This window comes from Apteryx rowi, unplaced genomic scaffold, assembly GCF_003343035.1.
Source record: "Apteryx rowi isolate R43461 unplaced genomic scaffold, aptRow1 scaffold_160, whole genome shotgun sequence".
NCBI lineage: Eukaryota > Metazoa > Chordata > Aves > Apterygiformes > Apterygidae > Apteryx > Apteryx rowi.
The window spans coordinates 890197-914299 of record NW_020447864.1 but is presented as its reverse complement, the minus strand read 5'-3'; the positions used below and the strand labels follow the sequence as shown (position 1 = coordinate 914299).

Sequence of the window (24103 nt, the reverse complement as noted above, 5' to 3'; positions counted from 1 at the left end):
TGCAAAGAGAATACAATCTAAAATAAGAAAAATGTTTGAAAATGGTATGCCCAGTTCTCAAGGATGCCCATGTCTTTCTATTTTTCTTAGCAGTTACAGATTTTTCTCTTCTCTAAAAGTGAGGTCCTTCAGTACCAAATTCCTAGCTTTGTTTAATTTATACTTAGCATAAAAGAAATTTTCTTCTTTAAACATGTAGATGACCCAGTTTCTTTTCACCCTATTACTAATTCCAGCTGTGGGTGAAGGAAAGATGATAGTAAATAAATATGTAATAAAAACTTAAGAATGATCTTACTGAGTCAGCTAAAAGTCCCTTGAGCCCAACACCCTATCCCCGGCTGTGGCCTATAGAGAATGCTTTGAGAAGGTACTTCCTCTGAGTATTCTCCTAGCATCTGCTCAGGTTAGTGTCAGATTATGTAGAATTGAGTTGTTTGCTTATAAAGTTATTTTTTCTCAGATTTGCGTTGTAGTTTACAAAGGGCCATTAGGTGTTGTTTCTGAACCTGAAATGATGGGAAGTTTGAGATTGGAAGAGGTCCCTGTTTGTTTGTTTCCAACTTCTCTCCCAGTCCATACTATATGTAGATTGTTCTGATAGTCTCTCTGTTTGAAACCATGTCAGTCAAGCAGATAGAGCTCCTTAGTTTATAATATGCATATGGAACTGTATTTTGGAACAGATGGTATCAATATGTTCCTTGCTTTCTTTCCAGTGATCTGTAAATACTGTTGTAGCTGACTCTTCTCAGTTACTCCGTTAAAGACTCAACTGCACAGCAATTTTCGCTATGCACTCTCTGGCATTATCCCTTATTGATTTATTATTAGGTCATAGGTTCTAAAAGAAGCCTAAAGAATGATCATAGTTGTGGTCAGATTTATTCTTTCTTAAGTCAAAGTCTTACTAGAGCCTGTCATTTTCAATTTGCAATTCTTTGGCCGTCTGAACTGCACTGGGACAGGAAGATTTTTCTGTTGTCTCTTAGTGCTTTGTGATTAGAAGGAATAAATCATTCACAATGTATTTTTCTTGTAATATAGAATATTCCTTCTAATTAATGATTTTTCTAAACTAGCTGCATGCAGTTGGGAGCAGAATCCTCCCTGGGTAACTGATTAGCTTAAAAGCCTGCATCTTAATACCAAAATTTCTAATTTTAATATGTTAATGACAACTCACATGGCATATGTCTTAAGATGCTCTAGTCTCGTAATGTTACTTGTAATATATTCTATTATAATGGCAGAATTTCATTAAAATATACATTTCCGAAAGGATTTTATTGTAGCTGAAGTGTATTTATGCATATATTAATATCATAAATTTAGGTTGCTCGTAATGAAAAGGGATGGAAAAGCTGGTTTGATAAAGATGCTCCGGAGGAAGAAGTTATACCTGATGGATATAATGATTCACTTGATACCTGTCACAAACTTTTACTTATCAGGTGAGCATCTTCAGAAATGTTGGGGAACAACATACATTGTTGCACCAAATATATCCATCTATCAATATGCTATTATCATAATAACATAATTGTAATTGGTTTCTGTATGGCATGAGATATTATTTAACTTTCATTCACTTCAGAGCTATTCTCTGAAGAGTCTAAAAATGTTGTTTCTAGAAAATATTTTCTAGCTTTGCTTTTATGTCATTACAAATGGAGACTGTGAACTATGACGCATTGCAGCCTCATGTAAAAAGCCACTGAAAATGTAAAACCATTCAGATAGTTTTCAAAAATTTTTTTTTGCTTGTTTCTTTTTAAATGACCAATTTTAGAAATGTCTAAGTACAGTGCCTTGGGCAACATACTAAGTCTCTAATAAGCCTGTTATTTGAAGTTTTTTATAGTCATATCTTTTGGCCAGGTGTGGGTTTTTTCAATGGGGACAATGAAGACACATCCCTGGCACAAATGCAGTACAGTGCAAAAGGGTTGAGTCTCTGCCCTAAAACACTGAGATACTAGAAACTCAATGAAACATCTGTAGAATTTTATTGAAGTGCCAAAACAATCTTATGTTTCCCTACTTCCATTCTCAGATGCAAAAGCTCTGTTTAAAATTAAAAAAGCCTCAATTTAGGTATCCTAAATAGAAAATTTTGGTGCAAATGCTTTATGTATGGCAAAGTTGTAAGCAGCTGAAAAGTATTCAATAATCATAAGCAGAGGGAAGAGTATGAGTTCTGTGTTTTACTGCATGTGTAAAGACAAACATACAAATGTTTTTATCTTATGAAGCAAAAATTTCTACTTAATTAAATAAAAGCTTTTTATTTAAACCTGGTTTTGCAACAGGAAAAGGCGCTGAATTTGTATCTTGATTATATATTTCTATTCCTAGGTCTTGGTGTCCAGACCGCACTGTTTACCAAGCCAGGAAATACATTGCAGATTCCTTGGATGAGAAATACACAGAACCAGTCATTTTGAATTTAGAAAAAACTTGGGAGGAAAGTGACAAACGAACACCTCTCATCTGTTTCTTGTCTATGGGATCTGACCCAACTATTCAGATTGATTCATTGGCTAGGAAGCTTAAACTGGGTATGAAAATAATTATTTACTGTCATGAGCTGTTCAAGATACAGAAGGATAATGTAACTTAAGAGATTTTTTTCTGAAAAGTATTTTTTATGTCCTGTTGTACTATTATTTGTTTCTGAAGCATGGTCTTAGAGGTTACAAAAGTAATATTTAACAAATGACATCATACTGAGGATCATTCTGTATGCAGTTGGGCAGTAACGTGTTTTCAGTATTTTTATAACTTATTATCATCTTTCCAAGTCATGAATTGAAAGAGAGACAGTATTTACTTTTCTGACATGTTGAGAATACTATTCTCTTGTTTAAAATCTTCTTAATTGCAGAAAACAAAATAATCAGCAATCTACTTAAAATCCAGAATATATAAATGTAAATCTTGTAAGTAATTTTTGTTAGAAAGTAATCTTTTATGTCTACATTTTATGGAAATTTTGAATATTGTGCATACAAACTGATTTGGATATCTAAACAAAGTAGATCCATATATTTATGATATTATTCACATTAATATGTTCACAATTGTAATTTTRCAACTACAGATTGTGCTAATTTAAGTGGCTTGTTGTATTCCTACACTTAAAGAAAAATCTGAGTTTATATTTCAAATACAGTGACTTCATTATAATTTGGCACAAATTCCTATAGACAATAATAACATTAGTGAAAGTCATTCACTTCTGAAAACATTGTAAACATTAAGGATGTATATTTTAATGCTATTTACAAAGTTTCAATGTTTAGAAAATTTATATATAGTAGTATATAGTAATAGTAATATGATACTGAAGGGATTCTAATTTAATAATTATATATCTTTGTATAAAAATTGCACTTAATTTTGATGTATTTTACCCCTATTTTGGGGGGCTGAATTGGAATTTTACTTTCTCTTTTCTCAAAAATGTAAGTTTATTATTAATATACTTTCCTTTCTATTGTAGAATGTAGGACCATCTCTATGGGTCAAGGACAAGAAGTTCATGCACGCAAATTCACTCAAATGTCAATACATCAGGTAGGGAAAAACATGTAAATACAAGCTGATGTTTTAGTATTCTTTTGCTTCTGTTTTTGCATCCAATCTTGAATATTTTGCATTTTCACCTGCCATCAGGCATATCTAAGAGTAAAAAAATGTCCTTGTGCCTGAAACTAAAAGCATTCCACTGCAGGATATGCATGTGCCAACAGAGTCCAAGTCAATAATTCTGCCAGCAGTATTGTTGAGCAGCATTTCAGAGGTAGCATATTCTTTCTTATCTCTATGCTGTTATGCAAGAGTGAAAGGACATAGTGTCCTTATTCTGTCCTGCAGAAATTGCACCTCCCACTTCTGTACTGAACGTTTTTTTTTCTCTTCTGTGAGCTACCTAGAAGTTGCATAGTTTCTATTAAATAATATGGTGAATACAAACACAGCTTAAAGCTCTAGACACATAAGGATGTGCCAGAGGAAGAACTTCCTTACATCTCTTAATACCACCTCACATTTTCCTCGCATCTGTGCTGATGACAGGGCCTCTTTGAGTCTCAAGGTTATCTAAGAATTTCCAAAAAATATTTGAGAACTTTTTTAAAGGTTGCAGTGTTTTATGTTATGTCAGATGACATTCTGAAACAGTAAAAACATGAGAAGTCTAAGCAGCAGTTCCAAAAAGAGGATAATTGAAACCTCGACTACAGCATAAAAGTTACAGTGTAAAGATAGTACTGTCTAATCAGCAAGACACTTGAAAGAGTTGTGGACGGTTTTCCAAATGAAGGCATACAGACACAGTTGAAGGTAAACTCAAAACATCAGGTGTTATTTCAGCAGACTGAAGGACTAGAATGTCTTTATTAATAGAAAACAAAAGAACTACATTGACAAATGAAAAATATTTTTCATATGGTCTTAACCAACTGTTAGTCCTTACCACTTGTAATATTTTTCAGCATCTAAAGAATTCTGAACTGACTTGTGCTCACTGAAAGGTTTGCTTAGTAGGCATATTACTTATACCTTACGCAGTATGTGGTTTTATACCTCCAGTGGGAGTATTTATCAGAAGTTGGATAAAAATTTAAAGACACAGATCCATTATGGGTTTTTAAGCTTGTCTCCTCGCAACTTCCATTTTACTCCTTTGGCTGTTATCAACCATTAGAGTTTCAGAAGCACGAACTGTGAAAGTGAGATCAGAGTACAGAACATCCCATAGGAACACTGTTATTTTGAGACTGTTGCAGATTCATGATCAAGATTATTTCAGACTTCCATCTGAACTAAATAGGTCTTCTGTCACTGTACTCTGTAATGTTCAATCACAATGAGAAGAGGAAATGCTTCATTCTTCAGAATTTCCTGAAGAGTCCTGTCCTCTTAAACTGATAGACTGAAGTGTTTCAGAGGCTTTTTAGGTTTTCCTATCTGTCATGCAGAAAAAAGAAAAGGTCAGGCAGTGTCAATTCCAATTGTATTGCATCCTATCTGTGAGATATCTTCATTTGAGACAAAAAAAATCCCTTGAAGATACTATTTGTTCATCTGACCATAGTACAGTCTGCTTCATTTGTGTTTCCTATTATGGACATACGTAATACTTGTATATGGCCTTTATTGTGTACCTTTTCTAGACATTACAGTATAATCCAAGGTTCTCTAGCTAATGCAACCTTTGCCATGGAAGTTCTCTTTATTGTGTCCCAGTAACCTCTCAAGTCCTACCAAATGTTGTGACAGCTGATTTGGAAAGCACCAGTACTGGAATATATACATGCATAATTTTGGGAAAACAGAAAAAAGAATTTTTATAGCAGGTGTCATTCTTTAAAATGTATAAAGATACATATACTTCTTTCATATTTCTCTGTGTCAATATCTCTAGAATGGTCATCATCAGCTCCAAGTTATTGGAATGGTGAGAACTGGGGCATCTCTACCTTCCTCTGCTCTTAGTTGAAAACACAAGGATACTCAGAACAGCACTCCAGTAGAGCTACTAGCAACAGTTTCTAAACCACATGCCTTGGTGGTACACACATTTTACAGAGGGAGAAATAAGTGAACATCAGATTTGAAAGAACAAAATAAAATCAGTGAATATGAAGATAAACATCTGCGGGTTTTTCTGCCTCTGGATAAGAGTATATAATATGATTAAAACTGCTGTACTGTGATACGCGTAGATAATTTTCAAAAATTGAGCCTGATTCATTTTGGAAATGTGACAAATCAATTGAAGAAATAGATCCCCACAGAAGAAAGAAAAAAAACTCTTCATTTTTTATTTATTTTTAATGCCCCTCAGTTCACCAGAAATATTTCAATTAGATTTTTTTATAAAATGTTATTTATTTCTTTATAAATGAGCTTAACCAGAATTGCCAATATGAAATTACAAGCAGTAATGAAATCCACGCATCACTGTTTAGAAATGATTAAATAATGTCCAATTTTAGTATCAGGCTTCTGATTCACCAGGCTTCTAAAGTGATGCTACAACAACTGATTGAATTTAAATTCATAAGCAGAAGTGCAGAGAGATAATAATCAAAATAGAGCTTCATGCAACTTGAGAGCTGAATAAGATTGAAATTAATATGCAGGAGGTTGAATTTCATACAAATGCATTTATTTTGGATAAACTACTAATTACAATTAAAAAGTTTTAGAGTCTTGTTACAACCTCTCTACACTACCCTAAGATTATATTATTTACACATAAGTTAAAAAAGAAAAAGTATTTCTTAGGTTTCAGCTATTACTTTTCCACTCTTACATTCTTCTGCAACTGATGATAGGATTGCTAATCACTGTTGTTTTGTTGGAAAGAAGAGGACAGGAATAACTTCTTTTTGCCACTAGGTAGCACTGATACTTTACTTAGAACATTGGCTGTGATTGTTTTATTTGCATTGTGAACTGCAGGATGTCGAAATAACTTTCACATTTACTTTTGCTATTTGCTTTAACTGTGACAAAACCAAATACCAAATCAAATGATATTAAGTACTCAGGAACAGAACAGACCAAGAGCTCAAAAACAGTTGTTTTTGACATTATGAACAACTTGTACTGATTTCTGAACAGTAATAGTTGGTATTTTTATTCAGGGAGGTTGGGTGTTACTTCAGAATTGTCATCTTGGACTAGATTTCATGGATGAACTACTGGAAATGCTTCTTACTGCTGAGATACCAGATGAGACATTTCGAGTTTGGATAACTACTGAACCACATCCTAAATTCCCAATTACACTGCTACAGGTTTGTTCAACTGTTTAGTTCAGGTACCTAACATCATTACAGTTATTCAGATTAAGTGTGTACATGGAAGTGAAATAATTGGGGGGGGAAAAAACTCTCAGGAAAAAACTGTGCTTGCCCTAGAATGCAAATGACACTGCAGACACGAAGGTTACTTACCAGTGCTGGAAGTCCTCTAAGATGCATTACGCATCTATGCATTCACACTAGTTCTGTTCACACAAACACTTGAATCAAAACTATCGGTCTTTGCCTATATTCTTTTTTGCCCAGCCAAGTGCTCTATGTACAAGGTAATGCCTACAACTCATCTTAGACTCTCCTAGGTTTTCCTATCTGAAGTAAGAGATAAGGGGTACAGCATATGGACAGTATATCTCAAAGAACGTCAACTACTGTGAAGTAACCTGTTTTTCATTGGGTAAAGTATAAATGGTTGTTCGGTAGATCTTCAGAAGACGTTTTTCATCAGTACCAAGAAAGCTGCCTCAACTCTTATGAAGTGTATTTAAGTCAGGATGGTTCCTGGCACTCTCAACAGCCAGTCAAGTTGGTACCTAGAAATAAAGCAAGTTAGTATCTAGAATAATAGTTGTGGGTTGAAACTGCTGTGTTCAAAGAGCTCTTTCCTGTAGAAATAGTGTGAGTCTTCCTAGTGTTTCCCATTCTCTTTTAATAAAAATAAATACTATTCCTCATATCTAGGATATGAAGAGAAATACTAGCCTAGATGCGTGTGACTTAAGGCAGGGAGGGAGAACAAATCAATTCTTTTCAGATAAATCTAGGATTTACTAGAGTGTCCAGGAACATTCTCAATTTACTAATGGAGTCATAGCCACAGAGTCCAGAGTAGCAACTGTGAACATCTGATCTGAGGAGAGGCAAGATTTCTATGTATTTCCTGTGAAGTCTTGGGAACAGAAATACAACAGAGTGGTTTGGAGAGTTCTTACAATCTACTCTGTGTAGTTGTCTTCCACCATCCAGTCATTGAATTAGGGATAAAGAACTATATGGTGCCTTCTGAAATGCATGGCTAAATACAGATTATTGATGAAAATCCTCAGATCCTTGGACATCTCAGATGGCAGAACCTTGCTGTGTCAGTAGGGTGAACAAGTTCCATGTTCAGCATCTTAATGTATATCATAGGGCTTTCTGGACTGATCTAATATGTGCTCCTTTTATGCAGTTAATAGTTAATTGCATTTCAACTTTATGTCTACGTTTCAACTACTTACATTGTATCTTGTGTTTATAACTAATAATTGTGACATTTTAGTATGTTGCTGTTTTTGCTTCAGTAAATAAATCCAAATCCTTTATCTTTTTTACATGACAGATTGCTATAAAGTTCACAAATGAACCTCCCCAAGGTGTGCGTGCTGGTTTGAAAAGAACATTTTCAGGAATTAATCAGGATCTTCTAGATGTTAGCAGTATGCCTATGTGGAAGCCTTTGCTTTACACTGTAGCTTTCCTTCATTCTACTGTTCAGGTATTTCTTATAAGGTTTACAATTGATGTTATAATACATGAAGTCACTTTAACAGGGGTTCCTGATAGAAAATACCCATTCTGCTATTTATTGTAGCACCATGTTGCAGGGCTGGAGCCTCTAATTTCTATAATCTCTATTTCAAGCTACATTATTCTGTTAATTGCCTTTTAAATTTTACACAAATTTAATTCTATGAACATTTAGACTAAGAATTTTTCTCATCTAATTTTAGTTTTCTAAAGGTTAGTCATCCAGTGTAAGCAAGTCAGCTCTCTCTGTAGTTAGTAGAAATAGATAAGCATCCCCAAATAGAAAATCAGTTTATCTGTCTTAGGTTCCTCTCTATAACAGAGTGAATCATTCTCTGGAGATATATCTCTCTTTCTGTCCATTGATTTTAAAGGAAATCTAGATGCCTGGCTTAGAGTATCTGTCTACTTTCTAGGTGGCTAAAATTAAGTAAAATTCCATCACTAAAGCCTTGTTTTTATCTTACTTTTATCTGTGTCAATATGAGTTTTCCACATTAACTTCAATATGAGCAAGGCTGTGTCCGTATTTAGTACTTCAAAGATACTGACGTCTTGAGAGTACAATAAATGCCAAGATTTTTGAGCTCTCTGAATATGCCTTCTTTTAATCAAGGGTCTCAAAATAGTTTAGAAAAATGTTAAAAACTTTGGGTCTTCTGAGATGCTGGTGTTTGCAATGTAGCAAAAGTGGTGAAAGAGGCAATTTATCAGAGGTCACTATTAAGATACAATCTTCTGCATCTTTTACTCCTTCTACTTTTTATAAATAGTGAGAATGTTGTGCTGTGTACTGCCTTATGTGAATATACTGTACTTGGGGAACTGGAAGACCTGAGCTTATTCAACCATCAGTACTTTTAAAAAATATTATAGCTATTCATCTATTCAGAAAATTTATTTATGGAATGTCAATCACCAAACAATATATACATTGCCCTGCCTGTGAACTGACCAATTTCTAATATCCTTTGGTGACAAGATTGCCATGATAAATAGAGCTTATACAGTAATTCAAAGAATTTGGCAGCAAATTGTTATACCTTTCTGCAATGTATTATTGGTTAATGCTGGCTAATCTACTTATACACAATATCAGATTTTGGAAAAATAGAAGGATTTTTTTACAATTCTAATTATTTTTAAATATTGTAGCTAGGTACCTGACTATTTCTGAACATTAGCTAGGTACCTAAATGTTAAGTTTTTTTCTCTGTAGATTCTCTGGTAGGATTTCTGCCAATCATTGTTGACCTGGTTATTTAAAATTCTAATAAATATGTTGTCACTTAGTCAATTTTAAAATGTCAGTATTGCCCTGCTTATTTGTTTAATAAATGTCAGCACTATTTAATTCTTGATTTGTTCTTCACTCTGAAAAATTTTCATTGAGCAAGGAGTTAACTGAGATGGTTAAAATATAGTTGTGAGGCATGTAAAACTGTTGGGTGTTTGAAATGTCTTTTGGGCTAGAGATTATATCCTCATATTTTTATGGTCAACTATTTTTCTGTTGCTACTAGTGTTATAATTTTATTTACATATATGTATGAAACAATAAATTTGAATCATTAATCGCTCAGGATCTGTGGAAGTATAGTGGAGGTAGACAGGCAACCATGCATATTAAAACATTACACTGAAACAATGAAGACAAAAGGGGCAATGTAGAAGCCCCTTATTAGAAGTACTAATGTAGAAGATAAGTGAGCATTAGTACATGCATTTGAAAAATCAAAACTGTCATTAGTAAAAGTAGAGCCTAGTTAGAGTTGGTGAGTGTGCTTAAACTGCAGAGGTTCAGTAATTCTTTAAAATAATTGCTTAATATAAAAATCTGAACATCCTGATCATCTACATGGACACGAGACATTTCAGACCTGAGTCTAATACATTGATTAGTAAAGGTAGCAATAAATGATACTGCAATAAATTATGCTTTTGCTTTTTCTCTCTGTGTTTTCCCCTCATGGTGTTCTTTAGGAACATTTTGATTGTTACTGATGTATATGAGGCACATAGCTGTTTTCTAGGCTGTTTTTCTTCAGTTCAATTTTTTCTTCCAATTAAACTTTAACAATGAAACAAAATAATATGGTGTTTCATAGATATATTTGTTTTCAATTCCTAAGGAGCGACGCAAATTTGGCCCTTTGGGTTGGAATATTCCCTATGAATTTAACTCAGCAGACTTTACAGCCAGTGTTCAGTTTATACAGAATCACCTAGATGAATGTGACATCAAGAAGGTGAATACTAAAGCTTGTATACAATATATTTAATTGCTTTATATAGAATCTGTAATTGTTTTTTCTTCATGTCTTTATATTGTAATAGTCCATTCATCACTATTTTTTCAGTGCATCTTGCAATGATCAAAGTTTCAAATTCTCTGTAAGACAATCAAGCTGAAATATTTTGTGTGCATTATCATTCATACTAAAAAAAAGTGTAAGAGTTAAGAACTTCAGAATTTGATCTTGTTTTTTTCAGCGCCATATCTAAAATATTAACAACTCCATACAATACCTGTTTTGGAAAGGGAGCTAAAGTATGAGGTTTTAACAAAGCCAATCAAACTGCACTTAGGCTGCCAGTTGGGCTTCTACTACTAGCAGGGAATAATGTAATAGAGTGGCCATTCCTTGCAAAGTAAAGCATTGCCAGTATAGAAAGATGAGAAACTGGAAAAAAAAAAAGAAAAGAGGCAGTAGCAGCTGAGAGTGATTTCAGGTCACCTAAGAAATACCAAGGGATATTTCTAATAGCAGAATCAAGCCCAACTCTAGTTTAAAATTGTAGAGCTGAGCTCAGAAAATCCATTTGAAATCAAGTATTTTTTAGTTCCAACAATGATCTTTTCAGCTTGCATTTCAGAGTTTCCTGAGGTGTAGATAATATTCAAATTACAGGCTGGATACCTTCTTGTAATGTATTATAACTACAACCTTTCATTTTCTTTGCATCCAGGGTGTATCATGGAGCACAGTATGCTACATGATTGGAGAAGTACAATATGGAGGCCGAGTCACAGATGACTTCGATAAGCGTCTTCTTAATTGCTTTGCAAGGGTGAGAGACCTTGAAAATAAATTGTCATTTTTATTGGCAGCTGTAGCACAAAAATCAGAAGACGTTCTTTCTGCTGAATGTGCACTTCTTCACTGACTTATGAGACATTCAGAGTAAAATTAATTTTTTCAAAATATCATTCTTTGCCAGTGAGGTCCTTCCCCTTGATTTCTCTTCAGTGCGGAGCAGAAACCATTAAAAAGACATAACTGGAACTCAAATTTAGAAGACATAACTTTTAATGATTTACTCATGTATTCAAGTAAAAGTAGAGGTAGTAGCTAAAATGAGAATCCTGTTTCTGCAAGAGTGAAAACAAGATTAAAAACTCCAAGTAGCAAAGTGATTTTGTGTTTTTCTCTCTGGATTTTGCACAGCTGTGGTTTAATGAAAGGATGTTAGACAGCACTTTCTGTTTTTACGCTGGATATAAAATTCCATTGTGCAAGACACTGGAACAGTATTTTGAATACATTCAGTCACTCCCTGCCATGGACAGCCCAGAGGTCTTTGGTCTTCATCCCAATGCCGATATTACGTAAGTAGGTCTCAATATATTGATGCCAACGACCCTTACTTTTACTATTTGGAAACAATTAAACCTCTATAAAATATTTGGGTAAAAGTATATTTTTCCAAGGAAATCTAGGTTTCATGTGAATTCTACTATTGAAATGGAAACACTTGAAGTACATGTACATGCTTATGAATGGAATATCTTCAGTTATATTTTACATGTTCTTTTAAAGCAGTCAAAATTCTTTTTACTTACTCGTCATGGTTTTAGAATCCTTTTTTAACTTGAAAGCATCTTAAAACTTTTATATTAACATATTATACAAAGTTCTATACAGTCCGGCTAGAGAAAGTTTCTAATGTTTGCTTTCTGCTGTTCCAAATAGTGTATTTTTTGGTCTGTGCACTTTTTCGTTAAATGATTCTGTGGATTTTCAGTTGATTTACAGCATGCCTTTGGATGTAACTGCAATATTTTGTTGCCATCAGTTCTGCCATTTCCATTATTCAAGAAATGCTTTTCAGCTTCCCCGAGTACTAACTCCATTTAAAATTTTTTCTTTGACTTAATTCACTTTTTCATTCCAAATAATGTGTGTTACAGATTGGTTTTATTTCCTTCTAATATTATATATTCTCTGAAAGATATTAACCATCATATTTTTTTCACTGAAGTTCTTAATAATTCTGCCATGAATTATTGCATTTTTAGTGTGTCCATATTTGTCATTTCTTACCACAGTTATTTGCATTTTTAAACAAAACAAATGTTATTCACAGAATCGCAGAATGGTTGAGGTTGGAAGGGACCTCTGGAGGTCATCCAATCCAAGCCCCTGCTCAAGCAGGGTCACGTGGAGCACATTGCCCTAAAACCTATCCAGAGACCTTTTGAATATCTCCAGGGAAGGAGACTCCACAACCTCTTTGGGCAACCTGTTCCAGTGCTCAGTCACCCTTACACTAAAAAAGCTTTTCCTTATGTTCAGACGGAACTTCCTGTGTTTCAGTTTGTGCCCACTGCCTCTTGTCCTATCACTGAACACCACTGAAAAGAGTCTGGCCCCATCCTCTCTACACCCTCCCTTCAGATACTTATACGCATTGCTAAGATCCTCCCTCACTCAGTTGTCTCTTCTCTAGGCTGAAAGTCCCACCTCTCTCAGCTTTTCCTCATATGAGAGATGCTCCAGTCCCTTAATCATCTTAGTAGCCCTTTGATGGACTTGCTCCAGTAGCTCCACCTCTCTCTCATACTGGGAGCCTAGAACTGGACCTCACCTGTGCTGAGTAAAGGGGAAGGATTGCCTCCCTTGACCTGCTGGCAACGCTCTTCCTAATGCAACCCAGGATACCATTCTTGTGGCCTTCTTTGCCGTAAGAGCATGTTGCTGACTCATGGTCAGCCTGTTGTCCACCAGGACTCTCAGGTCCTTCTCTACAGAGCTGCTTTTCAGCAGGTCAGCCCCCAGCCTGTCCTGGTGCCTGGGGTTATTCCTCCCTAGGTTCAGGACTCTGCACTTTCCTTTATTGAACTCCATGAGGTTCCTCTCTGCCCATCTCTCCAGCCTGTCAAGGTCCGTCTGAATGGCAGCACAGCCCTCTGGTGTGTCAGCCACTGCTTGCAGTTTTGTATCATCAGCAAAGTTGCTGAGGGTGCACTCTGTCCCTTTACCCAGGTCATTGATGAATAAATTGAATAGGATTGGACCCAGTGTTGACCCCAGGGTACACTGCTAGCTACAGGCCTCCACTAGACTTTGCACCACTGATCACAACTCTCTGACTTCTGCCATTCAGCCAGTTCTTAGTCCACCTCACTGGCTGCTCAACTAGCCCATACTTCATCAGCTTGCTAATGAGGATGGGAGACAGTGTCAAAAGCCTTGCTGAAATCAAGGTAGACAACATCTAGTGCTCTCCCCTCATCTATCTAGCCAGTCATTCCATCATGGAAGGCTCTCAGGTTGGTTAAGCATGATTTTCTCCTTTGTGATTCCATGCTGACTACTCCTGATCACCTTCTTATCTTTCATATGCTTGGAAATGGTATCCAGGATTAGCTGCTTTATCACCTTTCCAGGGATGGAGGTGAGATTGACTGGCCTGTAGTTCCCTGAGTCCTCCTCCTTGCCCTTTCTGAAGACTGGAGTGACATTAGCTTTCTTCCAGGTCTCAGGCACCTCTTCTGTTCTCCACATCCTTTCAAAGATGATTGAGAGTGGCCTTGCAATGACATCTGCAATCCACCTTCAAATGCCTGACTGTTTTGGAAACTTAATATCTCCTAGCATTTTTGGACAAAACAGTAATTTTTCAGTCTCAAATTTGAGAGGCTGATACCATATCAAAATCCCAGTATCATAAAGATCCTGTGAGAATGGAACACAAGTTATTGTCAACTCTGCCTAGCACATACCATTGTAAATATATACTTTAGAAGATGAGAATCCAAGAGTAGATTTGCCATCTTTTTTTCTGTTTTCTTTTAAATTGTTCTCTGATACTTGCAAGATCTTCCTTCCAGATCTGGTTGAAGAATGAGCTATGATTTACTTCAGAACTAAACAACATCCTAAAGAGAGACCACTCTGGTGGTCTAAAAGCAATTAGGCTTTTAGGAAGACTCATTTATAGGAGACTTGCAACTGACAGTGTTGGAGGAGTGTTAGTGAGTACGAACAGCTCTTTCGTTTCTCTCTGGCACTGATTTTTCTTCCACTTTTGTACATCAGCATACTCCTGATACTTTAGTCTTTCTCTTGAAGATTCTACTTTGTAACTGTTTCTTTATGTATGGGAAAAACTGTTAAGCAGCTCCATGTGCCATCACGGGCTGTTATAGGCAACCATGCACAGGTACTGTCTGCCTGAATTTCATCTTTGACCTCCAGGCTGAATGGATTATCATCCTATACAATACAAAAAGTTGCATTCAAATTCTCCATCAAGTCATCTCAGAGTATGCAGAAGGCTAACATCTAGAAATGGAACCCTGAGACAGCCAGGACCTCTCCATGTTACTACTACTGAGGCCAAGAAAGACCTTATCCCCCATTGCCACACACACACACTGGTCAAGATTAGTAGGACTGTTTCCAGTTCAGCCAAAAACTCAAACCGTTGATTCCAACCATAAGACTTCATTGAATGTCAGTACTTTCATCCACTTGGGATTAACATCTGAAGTTACTGCAATTGATTTTAACTTACCATATGAACCACAGGCTCTGCAACAGTTAACAGGTACCAGAGTAGGCAAGGAATATTCTGACAATTTTCTGTCAAAACCCCAACTCCAATTGGTTCCATACAGAGGCCTTAAATCTAGCTGAATTTATGTAAAATTAGCAGATATTGCAAGCTGTTATTAGCTGACTGAACCCAGCAGAATCTCCAGTGGTCCCTTGGTTGATGTTAAGGTTTAACTGTTTTGAATACCATGCTGCAATGGGATATTGCTTTTTCCTACACAAAGCTGAGGTATGTTTCTTTCGAACAGTATTTATTCTTAATTTTAAATTCTAATATAGAAAACTCCTGATAGGAGAGACTCCAGCTATCAAACTATGATAGTTTGGTGAGACCAAACTCTATAAGAAAATATCCTTAATATACATTTTGGAGCAGATTAAAATCCATAGAAAATTCCTTCCTTTTTTCTTCTTATGACACAATTTGCTATACAATACTGTTTCAGGGAAGAACATACCTAAACTGGTACAACTGTTTCATCTTATATTCACTTGTAGGCAAAACTGACATGGGATTCATTTAATGTGACTTTAGCTTCCTTTGCAGCTACCCAAAACTTTCTTTGTTTTGATAGAGAGAAATAGATCTTTATAAAGTGAAATTTCTCTCATTGCAAAGCAGACATCTAAAATAGATGAACTGAATCATGCCTTTTTGCATTGCCTATAAAGACAATCCAGACAACCAGCTGTTATATAGACATCTACATTTAGATGTCTAAATGTAATCAGAGTAATCCCATTATGTATATGTGATCTCTTTTGTGGTGACATGGTACTTCCTCTGCAAACTTGTGCAATCTTTTTTTATTATTGTTTGCACCTGTACTTCAACATTTCATTTCCAATGTAAAGCAAAGTTAGCTTTTTCCAAAGCCCAGAAAAAATTTGTTTCAGAGTGTCTTATATTCACTGTGGCCCACTGTTGCATGAATGAAACTTCTTGTTTCTGTTTTATTCTCACTTCTTCCAAGATGATTATTTTTTAATTATGTGCATATTAAGATGCCTCTTTTTGCTCTTTCTATTTTTATTTATAAGAAAAGTCTTCTTGTTCAGACTGCTGTTATTATTCATGTTTGCTGCTTTTTACATTATTCAGCTGATCATTCCTTCTTTCCAGAAGATCCCTGGCTTATATCATTAAAGAAAAGAAAGTTGCTTACTTTGATTCTGCTCCTTTGAGATTATCTTTCAGAAAGTGTTCTCAGTCACCTGCTTCTCCCCAAAGTCTGCATATTGCCTTCTTTTCAAATTGTTTCTATTTTCGTTTTGATTTGGAGAAAGTGCATTTTTATAATTCTGTAATATTTTGTATATTAATTGATGTAATCAGAGGACCKACTCCTTCCATATAGAATAAACTGACTGCACTTTTGGAAGAACAGTACTTATGGTATGGAGGGGAAGGTTCACATCTATATTACCAATAGTTGCTAGATCAGCCTGACCCAAAGTAAGGGTTACAACCAGCAGAAGGTCATCCAAGTTAGGAATGAAGCCATGACTTCAAGAGAAAATTAATTTCATCCAAAATTTCTGCTAGTATGTTGTCTTGCATAAATCTGTCATTCTTCAAATAGGGCCATAAATGAGAAAAAAGGTTGAGAGTTTTGAGTTTAAAGTTGAGTGTTATTAAAAACTATGAGCCCCACCATTCTTGTGTTCAGAAGCTGGAATGATATCCTCTAAGAAGCAAACCACCAGAAAATGATTTCTTACATTTTCTGATTTATAGTCTTTATAATTGCATTCAAAAACAGTTTATGTTGAAATGCTGCAGTATCTAGTTTCTGTAGTGTTATGATTTTAGCTCTAAAGTTTAACTGCTTTAGGAGTTCACATGCTTCTACCCTGTGGCACAATCTTTGGTTTCATTTCTTACATAATTATGTATGACAAAGTAATAGGCAAAGATAGGTGTCATATGAAGGTCAATAAGTAAAACTGACATGTAAAATTACACTTTGAGTCAGTATAAATTTATGTTCTGAGTCAGACTAAGACAATATGTTCCTCATGTAGCCGATTCCATAAGGTGAAAGTAGGCCATGCCAGCCCTAACACTAACACATACAATGTATGTTTTCTTTCTTACTGCTTCTCATAGATCTATGCCACTAGAAAGCATTGTAACAAGAGTACTCCTATAATTCTGCTTGTGTTGAGGGACTGACATTGTCTACTATCTTAAATGCCATATTAATTTATTCATTTCTTTATACTGACTCAGAGCATAAATTTACATTAGCAGTGCCCGTGCTATAGTACGGAATAGAGGATTTTAATCTCCAGTGTTGTAAATCTGGCAGCTTTTACCATTAATCCTGAACTATCTCAAGGCAGAATGAATTTTCTAATTAATAAAGGGGCAGCTTGCAGAGAAATATTCTTTCTGGTTACAGCACCTTCATTGCTTCTTCCAGCAAATAGTTGGTTAGAGGTCTTTATCAGGCATATGTCATTTTTCCCCTTTSCTCAAAATTCCTAAAATTCATATGATAGGTTTTTCCGCTGCTTCACTTTCTCAAAGATTGAGAAACAGTGTGAGGAACTACCTCCTCTTAGCTGTGAACTAGAAAAGCAGCAAGTGTGTAACAGGTTGGGTAGAGGGCAGTTAACGTTCTTCTCTTTACCATCACAAAAGCCAGACATTGTTCGCGATCAGTGGGTTCAGTTTGGTGCTGGAAGCAAAAAAAAAGGCTACTTATTCTGAGTTTCAAATGTATTGGGGGACACAGTATGTTTTTTTCTCAATATTCAATTTGTGTTCTACAAAGCAACAGTTTATCTGTTAAAAAATCCTATATAATTTCTAGCATACTTCTTATCCTTTCAGATATCAAAGTAACACAGCAGCTGATGTTCTAGATACTATTACTAATATTCAGCCTAAAGAAAGTGGTGGAGGAGTTGGAGAAACTCGTGAAGCCATTGTTTATCGTTTGGCTGAAGACATGTTGGACAAACTTCCGCCTGATTACATACCTCATGAGGCAAGCTAATCTTAGCTTTTTCTTACTATTCTCTCTCTGTGGAGTTTTCATATAACAAGTTCCAAAAAATCACAGAACTGTTTTATAATTCTTTATAATAAAGGTTCTATACTTAGTGGCAGATTCAAGCAAGCAGCCGACACCTTTTCTCAATTAATGTGAATAGAAATGAGGTCTTTTTATTTCAAAACAAAACATCTAACAATTGATCATGGAGATGTGTCATGGAGACTGACTGGACTTCCAAAGGTGCATGCAAAGTTACAAAAAATGTCTTGACTTTATTTGGCAGCAGTCTTCCAGGCCTTTTGGGTGAAGTCCCATTTGAGCACACCCACGAGTAATTGGGTAGTGTCATCAGATCATGCAGACAAAAAAAAAATTAAAACTGCAATAGTTTTAAAGCTGTAAATGTTAGCTGGATAATTCAAAGTACAGGCATACTATTTGCTTCTCTCAATACAAAAAAATTAAGCTGTCATATATGACAACAGTATTTCAATATTTCAGATTTTACTAAATTGCTTCTTCTGGACTCCTGTATTTTAGGTAAAAGCTCGTTTAATTAAAATGGGACAACTTAACTCTATGAATATTTTTCTTCGGCAAGAAATCGACCGAATGCAAAAGGTCATCACAATACTCCGAAACAGTCTGAATGATCTTAAGCTAGCCATAGAAGGAACTATTATTATGAGTGAGGCAAGTACAAGCATATTTACTATATACAAAATACTCTCTTTTAAACTATCATCTTGGTTGTTTCAGTTCATATATTGTAATTTCATTCCAGAATTTGAGAGATGCTCTTGATAATATGTATAATGCTCGAATTCCTCAAATATGGAAGAGAGTATCTTGGGATTCTTCAACACTTGGCTTCTGGTTTACTGAACTTTTGGAAAGAAATAGTCAGTTGTCTACATGGATATTTGAAGGAAGACCAAATGTGTTTTGGATGACTGGATTCTTCAATCCACAAGGTAGGGTACTGAAAGGACTTAGGTAATAATGTATTGTATTTAATCATAATTTAAGGGTTTTCACTACATATCTAATTTAATATTATACTTACAAAAATGTTTTCATCACTGTCAGAATATGTTAGAGAAGCCAAAATGATAAATGGGTTCCAAAAAGAGATTAGATAAAGTCATGGGAAACAGGTCCAATGGTAGCTATAAACATGACTGTCCAAACTTAACCTTCAGGTTGAGGGGTCCCTAAGCTCCTGATTGCCAGAATTTGGAAGGACATAAATGGCAAAGGATTTATATATAATTTTGCTTGTTATATTACTTCCTTAAGCATCCTCTTTTGTCTAGTGTGAGAGACAGGATGCCTGTCTTTTGGTTTGACCCAGGAATACAGTTTTTATATTCCAAAAATGAGAAAAAATTAGTTAACAGATAAAAGGTTCTAGCTTGTTGACATATTGTTGCAAATGATAATGATACAGCATCTAAAGAAAATACACTTTTCCTGCTTTTCCTGTGGTTTCAGCCTGCTTTTTTAGTTCCAATAGAATTAGATATCTAGTCCCTGCAAGTTGCAAGTATGTAAGAGCTTTAATCCAAAGATTTAATCTATAATCTATTATATTGTCTATATACTGTACAGTAGCAGCATACAACTATGCCAGAATTTATGGCAATTATCTATCTTCCACAGAGAATCATCAACATATAGTTTTCACAATGTTTCCATTTTCCAGAATATTTAATGAGTAGTTTGTTCAAATTCATCAAGAATATACTGAGAAGTACAAGTAAACATAATCTATCACTATCTGTTATAGCTTCGTGTATTTATCATTTTATAGGGAGGAAGGAAAATGAATGATAACCATCTCCAGGAGTAACAAAAATCATTAACTTATTAGATGCATGTTCCTAGAGAAATTGCATCTAGCCTAAATAACTGCCCATACATAATTCTCGTGGCAAAATTATCTCATGTAACAGCTATGAAATTTTTCATTAGGATTAATCTTTAAAATCCTTGAATATTTATAAGTTATCTTCAGTTTGTGATGTTGCTATTCTTACTAACCTCTCTATGACCAGGACTGTAAAAACTACTACTATCCAAGTCATTTTTAGAGTCACTCTCAGAAACAGTTAAGGTGACTGGAGTACATCAAATAAACATGGGAKAATTCCAAATTATTGTTAAAATCTGGTGCTGAGAAGCCAGTCAAAGCATCATTCCATTTGTATCATAAATGACGCAGCTGCTAAGTGTAGTGTCAGACTTTGGCAGCATATTCATCTCTCATGACTCAAGAGCAGCACTAACAGTGGTCTAAAAGAAGATAATGGACCGGATTCTTTTGACCAAACAAATTATTTAGCCTAAAAGCAGACAAAGCTGAGATACAGAAGGTCTTGAGCTTGATGATTGCTTCCACTTCTGTGTTCCATAAAACTGTTCCGGTACCTGGAGAAAGTAGTCAGCTAAGCACAGAGTGCACTATGGGCTGGTGTTGGGTAAGTATTAGTTACTGTGTTAATAGTACTGCTCACCAGAAAATAGTGAGTAAAGCAAACCATGCAGTAAAGTTTAAAAATTGACAGGACTGAGGCAAATCAGAAATTGGACTACCTTGTGCTGCCACTGCAGGAAAATCCAGACTGATTGCACTAGTGAATAAAGCTCTGAATCTATCATAGTACTGACAAATGCATTATAATGTTGAAACACAGGGAATACATTTTATCAGTTTAGTGGAAAAATCTATTTATAGTACTATAGAGTATCATCAATAATTGCATTTAAAACCCATTGTCCTTTTTTGGCAGTTATCAATGTTTGTCTTCTATAAATTATCATTATTAGGGGAGAATGAACATGTTTGTCATGATCCAAAATTCCATGTAGTAGAGAAGGTATTTGAAATGAACATGCTTATGAAAGAGCAAATTTAATTTAATGTTGTAGAGATGTAATTAATTTTTAATTATATTTAGAAGCCTAGATCAGATTGCTTTATTTGTATCAGAATATATAGTATTTGAGGAAGTTAATACATTTTGTTTTGTTTAGTCCTATGTTCATTTCAAATACTACATTAATTATATTTACATTGCATATAAATATTTTAACTGTGACAAGTATCTTAACTTCTAGTTGGCTCTCAGCACATTAAACCACTTTTTATATCTTGAAATGCTGTCCTTCACTGCATGACCGCATACTTTCATGATTACCCTCCGTGTCAGTATCTCATTTGGTGGTTTCTCCAGAGTGAATATGCATAAGTGGACAGCCAGCAAAGCCCTGTTCTTCTTTTCCTTTATGTCCTATCAAGGAGTAACTGATGCCATTTCATCTTTAGGTCTTTATGGTCATAACTCTCAAGTATGCACTTCACTACTGTTAACTTTTCTCCTTTCCCTTCAATCTATTTTTGACAGTTCCAAGTAGCACTTTTCATCCAGCAGCATAAAACAGCAGCTGTTATTTTCTTGGTGGCTACATTGTCATCCTCTGAGACACTGATGGCAAATACCTGATTGTTTCTGTAGCAGTGTTTCTTTCTTTCTTTTCTTTTTTTTTTTTTTTAATGGCTTGTTCCTTTATAACACATCCTTTGCTGCCCAGTTATTTTTCATCTTGTGCTTATACTATTCAGCCCTTTACCTCTCAAACCTTTGTTATTACAAACCTGCGTCTGTAATGTCTATTCAAAACAACACTCCAAAAATCACCTAGCTCACTGCTTTGATCATGTCATCCTCTACCTCCATTTCTGTCTAGGAATCACTTTTCTCTACTAACAAAATACAGGTTTTTCATCCTTCAAAGGCACTTCATTGTTTAGATTCCCTTTCCCTACACGTAGTTATTTTCTATCGCATGCAGACACATATTCTGTTTCTTATCAATGTAATTTCTTTTATTTTTTCTATTGCTTTCATTTAAAAAAATTGCCTTTTCCTAAGCTTTCTGTATGTAAATATCAACTCACATAACTGGTATCTTGTCTGCCTTCAAATTCCTTTCTCGAGCACAAATCTACCATACATCCTGTGGTTTGCTGCCTAATGATAAAAGGTAAGCCAGGATCCTGAACTTTTTTTTAGCTACTGAACTGTTCAGTTAACAAAAGTATGTTACTTTATGTTCCATTTAAAAATATTTTTCTTAGTATAATGCATCGTATGCCAGTTTTGTCTTTTGTTCCTATTTTTGGCCCCAAAGCAAATTTGACTGTCATTAGCCAACATGCTCAATTTCAGAAGAACTGTGAATATGTTTGTAATGCAGTCTGTAGTGCAGACCCATGCAGATAATTGAGCTAGATCTTCTTCCTTGTATGAGATGAGATGTGATAATCTGTGACTTAATTTCTCAAGGATTCCTGACAGCCATGAGACAAGAAGCAACGCGAGCACATAAAGGCTGGGCTTTAGATACAGTTACAATACATAATGAAGTGCTAAAGCAAATCAAAGAGGAAATCACAGTACCTGCTTCTGTATGTATGATGCACAAAGATGCTTCAGTATTAATTTCAGTATTTAATTTATATTTTGCATTATTCAGTCACTTTGTATTGCTAGAGGAAAAGTTAATATTGTTTTCAACTCACTGTTTTTATTCAGTTTAGAAGTTAAATAACAAAAAGGATGAAGATTTTCCCTTTTTCTTTTGCATTTATAAAAATATTCTATTAAAAACACTTTATACCATCTCTTGATTTTTGGAACTTATGCATCTGTCCTGCTTTCTAAAAAAAAATGGGACAAAGCTACCTCTCTAAATGTTCTTCATCTATGGAATAATATATGTGTACTTACTGAATATATTGTAAACTTCAGAGGAAATTGCATACAGTAGTCTGTTTAAGGGGCTTATTGAACAACTTTGCCACCCATTTCAGTAGCATTGTATTCTGAAACAGGAGGATATTATAATTTAAAAATAAATAGATTGGAAAGACTCAGTGTCAGATACTTCTAATATAAAATATGTATTCATTTTAATGGCTTAAGCCAATTATTCATTTTATAAAGCAGATGTTGTCTTTTGCATAATGTATCTGCTTACTCTCCGCACAGGAAGGATTGTATATTTATGGGCTCTACTTGGAAGGAGCTGGCTGGGACAGACGAAATGGTAAACTCATTGAATCTACACCAAAGATTCTTTTTGTCCAGCTCCCTGTGGTGCATATATTTGCTGTTAATACAACCAGTCCTAAGGATTACAAATTCTATGTTTGTCCTATTTACAAGAAACCCAGGAGGACAGATCTGACCTATATTACTGTGATCTATTTAAGGACGATAATATCTGCAGACCATTGGATATTGAGAGGAGTGGCTCTCCTGTGTGACATCAAGTAAGCCTTGTTTTTCAACCGTAATAGAAATGCAGAATATATGGCACATGTAACTAAATACATGTGTAATTCTATTGCTTTTCTTTTCTGGCTATTGGTCATTATATTAGATCTTTCAGTGTTGGCTTACAGAATTTTTTCTCTGTCTCCAGTAAACTCAGTTGCTTTGGCTATTTGGTCATAGTTTTAAAATAAAGTTTTCAAAAATAAATTCACTAATTGTACTCTTTGATGTTTCCATTACATTGCATAAAAAAATAAATATTGGTTTAAATAATGCCATTAATGTGAAGTGAAACATTGTTAAACTTTAAATGAGCAAAACTTAGCTTTTTCCAAGTCTTTTCTCATATACAGCTTTTAATGTGTATTACAGTGAAATATGATGACAACAGAAGACTATATAAATACATTAGAAAATTTACCTTCTCTCAGATAAATGTTTTGAAAGTATTCCTGGATTCTGCATGATACATATGTGATTTTCTTTGCAGGAAACTTTACATTTAAAACAGAAGAGCATTTTGATCCATAATTTTTGCTTGAGGTTTTTTTCAGGGTTCACTCCTTGGT

General features: G+C 34.9%; 1 protein-coding gene across 1 annotated transcript in view; it reads left to right on the top strand.

The window, feature by feature from the left end:
* The window catches only part of DNAH8 (dynein axonemal heavy chain 8), a 163211-nt gene extending 139677 nt beyond the window's left edge, over positions 1 to 23534 (top strand). The window contains exons 81-93 of the mRNA XM_026059841.1: positions 1336 to 1454; positions 2359 to 2561; positions 3506 to 3579; positions 6660 to 6812; positions 8158 to 8313; positions 10478 to 10594; positions 11316 to 11417; positions 11795 to 11955; positions 18027 to 18183; positions 18733 to 18885; positions 18977 to 19166; positions 22542 to 22663; positions 23247 to 23534. Coding sequence (XP_025915626.1) covers positions 1336 to 1454; positions 2359 to 2561; positions 3506 to 3579; positions 6660 to 6812; positions 8158 to 8313; positions 10478 to 10594; positions 11316 to 11417; positions 11795 to 11955; positions 18027 to 18183; positions 18733 to 18885; positions 18977 to 19166; positions 22542 to 22663; positions 23247 to 23534 — 1995 coding nt within the window. The remainder of the gene's footprint in view (positions 1 to 1335; positions 1455 to 2358; positions 2562 to 3505; positions 3580 to 6659; positions 6813 to 8157; positions 8314 to 10477; positions 10595 to 11315; positions 11418 to 11794; positions 11956 to 18026; positions 18184 to 18732; positions 18886 to 18976; positions 19167 to 22541; positions 22664 to 23246) is intronic.
* The last annotated feature ends 569 nt before the right edge of the window (positions 23535 to 24103 follow it).